This window comes from Camelina sativa, chromosome 17 (genome assembly GCF_000633955.1).
Source record: "Camelina sativa cultivar DH55 chromosome 17, Cs, whole genome shotgun sequence".
Classification (NCBI taxonomy): domain Eukaryota; kingdom Viridiplantae; phylum Streptophyta; class Magnoliopsida; order Brassicales; family Brassicaceae; genus Camelina; species Camelina sativa.
The window spans coordinates 17,179,719-17,184,633 of record NC_025701.1 but is presented as its reverse complement, the minus strand read 5'-3'; the positions used below and the strand labels follow the sequence as shown (position 1 = coordinate 17,184,633).

Here is a 4,915-nt window from a genome sequence, read left to right as displayed (position 1 = left end):
AAATAAGAACAATACTTCGGTTCACCCCTAGGGATGAACCTCTCCATTCACCCCCTTAAAAAATAAGGAAATAAAATCTATATATATTATTATAAAATTAAAAACTTAAACCGCTCTTTAATAAACCCAAACCGACATATATAAAATCTAAACCCTAACCATCTTATTTATGAACCCAACTGATATATAATTTCATTCTACTTATAAAATCTAAACCCTAACCATCTCATTTGTAAACCCAAACCGACATATAATTTCGTTCTAATTGTGAAATCTAAACCCTAACATCTCATTTGTGAACCCAAACCGACATATAATTTCGTTCTAATTGTAAAATCTAAACCCTAACCACCTCATTTGTAAACCTAAACCGACATATAATTTCGTTTTAATTATAAAATGTAAACTCTAACCACTTCATTTGTAAATCCAAACCGACATATAATTTTATTCTAATTTTAAAAATCTAAACCAAGCCAATATTTAACTTTCCTTAATTAAAAGTATACAGAATTTATTTCCTTAATTTGGTTTGCTTTTTAATTTAATTTTGATTTATTTTTTAAATGAAATATTAGATGGAAGATTCTGATTGGTTGAAAGAAGAGAGGATGAATAGAAACCTAAATATTTTTCGTAAAATAAATATAACAGTAGGATCCGCAAATATAAATCCAAATATAGAAATGAATAAAGAAAATAAAATATAGGTGGAGCCGTGGAGGGTTTTTACATTGGGGGGTTTTTGAGAGTGAGAGAGAGAGAGAGAGAGGCGCTCTTCTTCGCTGCTATTACAGTGTTTCTCTCTTCTCTTTATAAAACGGCTTCCGTCGTCAATGGCGTGAACCTAAAAAAAAAATTAAAACTCTCATTCTTCTCTCTTCTCTCTTCTCTCTTCTCCATCGTTTTCACACTTTTCTCGCCGCCCTTTATCCTTATCCGATAAACCCACAAACCCCAACAAGACACAGTTTCTCTCTTTTCTTCTATTTAATAAATCCAGAGCCGTCGGGAAAAACAAACACAACCGCTGGTGCTTACCCTCAGGTCAGTCTCTTTCACTCTCTCTGATTTAGGAATCTCTCTGTGTTCTGAGTTTGATACACATGGAAATGTAACAGCTTTTGCTCTGTTTTGGATACTGATTTCGAAACCAATAACCAGAGAAAGTTTCATATTTTTCAAAAATATTTTTTTTTTTTTTTTTGGTCATTCTCTGTGTTTTGCGTTTAAGGAGATGTTAAATCTACAACAATCCAATTTCTCTTTTAAGCATTTCAAAAGCTTCGTCCTTTCCCATTTTCTGGTTTCTGCTACTCTGCTTGTAACCATCCACTTGCTTCTGTTTCTTTGACTGTCGACTGATTTGGTTTCTCCTCCTTTGGTTGCTGGTACAGGAGGACTAGTTGAATTTACACTTAAGAAAAAGTTTTGTTTTGAAATCGGAAGGAAGAAGATGAAGTACGTGCTTGTGACAGGCGGTGTTGTGAGTGGATTAGGCAAAGGAGTAACAGCTAGTAGTATTGGTGTTCTCCTTAAAGCTTGTGGTCTTCGTGTTACTTCTATCAAAATCGGTACTTTACTTGCTTTTTTATACTCTTCTCTCTTCTCTCTGGTTGAGTCAATTCAAATGATGTTTTTGCTTACGGAGCACTCAAAAATCTTCTTCCAGATCCTTATCTAAACACTGATGCTGGAACCATGTCTCCATTTGAGCATGGTGAAGTCTTTGTCTTGGACGATGGTGGTGAGGTAAACTAAATATGTCTTTCTTTCTTTTTGTTTTGTAACTTTTTGGAAAAGATTAAAAGACTTGAGCTTTTTGACAACTTTTTTTTTTTTTTTTTTTGATGTGATTCTTGGAAAAAGGTGGATCTTGATCTTGGGAACTACGAGAGGTTTTTAGATATTAAATTAACCAGAGACAATAACATCACTACTGGAAAAATTTACCAGGTAAGTAAGATCTAGATCTCAACTAATTGTTAGGTTGATTGATGAGTTAGGTTGCGAGTTAATCTTCTTATACACTTCTCTGTCTGTTTCACACAGCATGTTATTGCTAAAGAGAGGAAAGGAGATTATTTGGGAAAGACTGTTCAGGTTGATAAATAAGAACTCTTTTACTTTTCTTTTTTTTCTTTCTAATTACATGTTCTCGTGTTGGTTTTCTTGTAACTCATAAAGTGTTTTGGTTGTAATGATCTAAGGTTGTTCCTCATGTCACTGATGCTATTCAAGATTGGATTGAGAGAGTTGCTGTTATTCCTGTTGATGGAGAAGAGGGTCCTGCTGATGTTTGTGTTATCGAATTAGGGGGAACTATAGGTTACACACAAAAAAAACTACAAAATTAAGTTTTTTTTTTTGTTTCTTGGCTTTGCTTCTTCTGTGTAAACAGAGATTTTGTTTTTATGTATGCAGGTGATATTGAATCTGCACCTTTTATTGAGGCGCTAGGCCAATTCTCTTACCGTGTTGGTAAGCATCATTTTCCTCATACCATTTGAATCCAAAAGAAAAGACTGAGGGGATTTGGTGGATATGATGAAATTAACTAATGGATCTTTTGGTTGGTGGTTGAGTTCAGGCCCAGGGAATTTCTGTCTGGTCCATGTCAGCCTCGTGCCTGTGCTTAATGTTGTTGGTGAACAGGTATATATATATATAACTTTTCTTGAAATGAAGCAACCATGATGTGACATCATTTGATTATGTATGTCTACATTTACTTCATTTGCTTTTGTTACTTTTTCTTTCAGAAAACTAAGCCAACACAGCATAGTGTCCGAGGACTACGAGGCTTGGGCTTGACGCCGGATATCTTAGCTTGTCGGAGCACAAAGGTTCGTTTTCTTTGCTTGCTTCTTCATCTTGACTTTCAAATCTGTTTCCATCCCAAAGTTATGTTCTGATATAAAAAAGTCTCAAACTTTTGCTTCATTAAGGCACTTGAAGATAATGTGAAAGAGAAACTAGCTCAATTTTGCCATGTCCCAGTAAGATTCTATACGATGCTGTTTATTGTCCCTTGTTGTTATGTTCTGTACTTGAAATCTCTTTAATTTACCAGCTTATGGTTCTTGTTTCAGCTTGAGTATATCTTCACTCTCTATGATATTCCCAACATTTGGCATATTCCTTTGTTGCTAAAGGTACCTTTTCTCAACTAAAACTATTTGTAGTCACTGAACCGGTTATTATAAATCCATCAAGACAACATTGCTCAATGCACATATTTTGCTTGAACAGGAGCAGAAAGCTCACCTGGCAATCTCAAAAGTGCTCAATCTTGCTAGGTATGTATCGTGTCTTGTTTTTCTTGGTATGTGGCTTGTTTGATTTGCGACTGAAATGGATTGGAACTGATCTTTTATTGTTTATTAAACAGTATTCTTAAAGAGCCTTCTCTAGGGGAATGGACTTCCAGAGCTGAATTATGTGACAATTTACATGTGCCGGTGGGTCTCAGCTCTCAGCTACTTCTTAGAAACTGTAACCTTAACATCTCTTACTTAAAGCATCCAATCATTTTTACAGGTGAGAATCGCTGTTGTGGGGAAATATACAGGTCTCTCCGATGCTTATCTCTCAGTCTTGAAGGTAGAAACTTAAGCATCAACCTCTCATTTGATAGTGTATGAATAAACTAAATGATTTCCTTGCTTCGGTTCTCACATTTGGATTAACTTGTTTAGGCTCTCTTACATGCTTCTGTGGCTTGTCGCAAAAAGCTCGTAGTTGATTGGGTTCCAGCTTGTGATCTTGAAAAAGAAACTGAGAAAGAGGTTCGTAAACTGATATTACATGTATGCATCTACCTTCTAACCAAAACTTAAGCTAAGTCATGGTTTTATTTTTGTTTCGTTTAAGCAGAATCCAGATGCGTATAAAGCTGCTTGGAAGTTGCTAAAGGTTTGAACTGTTTGCCCATTTTTACAACTTCAATCATCAAGAAGCCTTGTGTAAGCTCATTCTCTATTGGTATCTTCTTCAGGGAGTAGATGGAGTTCTTGTCCCTGGAGGTTTTGGTGATAGGGGAGTGGAAGGGAAGATTCTTGCTGCAAAATATGCTCGTGAAAACAAAATCCCTTTCCTTGGTATTTGTCTCGGGATGCAGATTGCTGTCATCGAGTTTGCACGATCAGTTCTCTCCTTGCACGATGCCAACAGCACTGAATTTAAACCCGAAACCAAACATCCGTGCATCGTTTTCATGCCCGAGGTTCGAACATTCTTCGTCTCTTTACTCGGAAATGAAACTGTTTCACCTGATTTTAATATATTTCCATGCTCGGTGGGTTTATATATAGGGTTCGAGAACTCATATGGGAGGCACTATGCGCTTAGGTTCAAGAAAATCCTTCTTCAATGTCAAAGACAGCAAATCCGCAAAACTGTAAGAACCATTGACCTATAGTTACTCCCTTAGTTCATCTTCAACATTTTGAATGCGAAAGATTACTTAACATGATTCTTTCACCTCGTTTCTTACAGATACGGGAACAAAAGCTTTGTCGATGAGAGGCATCGCCATAGATATGAGGTATGGATATTGTATACAAATTCTCTTATATCCACCAGTTAATATGAAAAAGGTGAGTTTTTTTTTAATATAGACACACATACACAAACACTTGCAGGTGAATCCTGATATGGTTGAACGCCTTGAGAAGGCTGGTCTCTCTTTTGCTGCAAAAGATGAAACTGGCAAACGCATGGAGGTCTGTTTTATTCTTTTAAACTATTGTCTCTCTAGTACAAATCCAAATCATTGACTAATCTTATACTGAAAATTGTAGATCATTGAACTCCCGAACCATCCTTTCTTTATCGGTGCTCAATTCCACCCTGAGTTCAAATCCAGACCCGGGAAAGCTTCTCCTCTATTTTTAGGTCCGAACCCTTTTCTTAA

General features: G+C 36.2%; 1 protein-coding gene across 1 annotated transcript in view; it reads left to right on the top strand.

The window, feature by feature from the left end:
• Window positions 737-4,915, top strand: part of LOC104757473 (CTP synthase) — a 6,282-nt gene continuing 2,103 nt past the window's right edge. Inside the window, exons 1-21 of the mRNA XM_010480220.1 lie at window positions 737-1,047; window positions 1,398-1,574; window positions 1,673-1,752; window positions 1,870-1,956; window positions 2,053-2,103; window positions 2,211-2,328; window positions 2,425-2,481; window positions 2,591-2,655; window positions 2,763-2,846; window positions 2,949-2,999; window positions 3,093-3,155; window positions 3,253-3,299; window positions 3,392-3,461; window positions 3,541-3,603; window positions 3,699-3,788; window positions 3,877-3,915; window positions 3,998-4,225; window positions 4,314-4,399; window positions 4,498-4,546; window positions 4,644-4,724; window positions 4,803-4,896. Coding sequence (XP_010478522.1) covers window positions 1,457-1,574; window positions 1,673-1,752; window positions 1,870-1,956; window positions 2,053-2,103; window positions 2,211-2,328; window positions 2,425-2,481; window positions 2,591-2,655; window positions 2,763-2,846; window positions 2,949-2,999; window positions 3,093-3,155; window positions 3,253-3,299; window positions 3,392-3,461; window positions 3,541-3,603; window positions 3,699-3,788; window positions 3,877-3,915; window positions 3,998-4,225; window positions 4,314-4,399; window positions 4,498-4,546; window positions 4,644-4,724; window positions 4,803-4,896 — 1,621 coding nt within the window. The 5' untranslated portion in view covers window positions 737-1,047; window positions 1,398-1,456. The remainder of the gene's footprint in view (window positions 1,048-1,397; window positions 1,575-1,672; window positions 1,753-1,869; window positions 1,957-2,052; window positions 2,104-2,210; window positions 2,329-2,424; window positions 2,482-2,590; window positions 2,656-2,762; window positions 2,847-2,948; window positions 3,000-3,092; window positions 3,156-3,252; window positions 3,300-3,391; window positions 3,462-3,540; window positions 3,604-3,698; window positions 3,789-3,876; window positions 3,916-3,997; window positions 4,226-4,313; window positions 4,400-4,497; window positions 4,547-4,643; window positions 4,725-4,802; window positions 4,897-4,915) is intronic.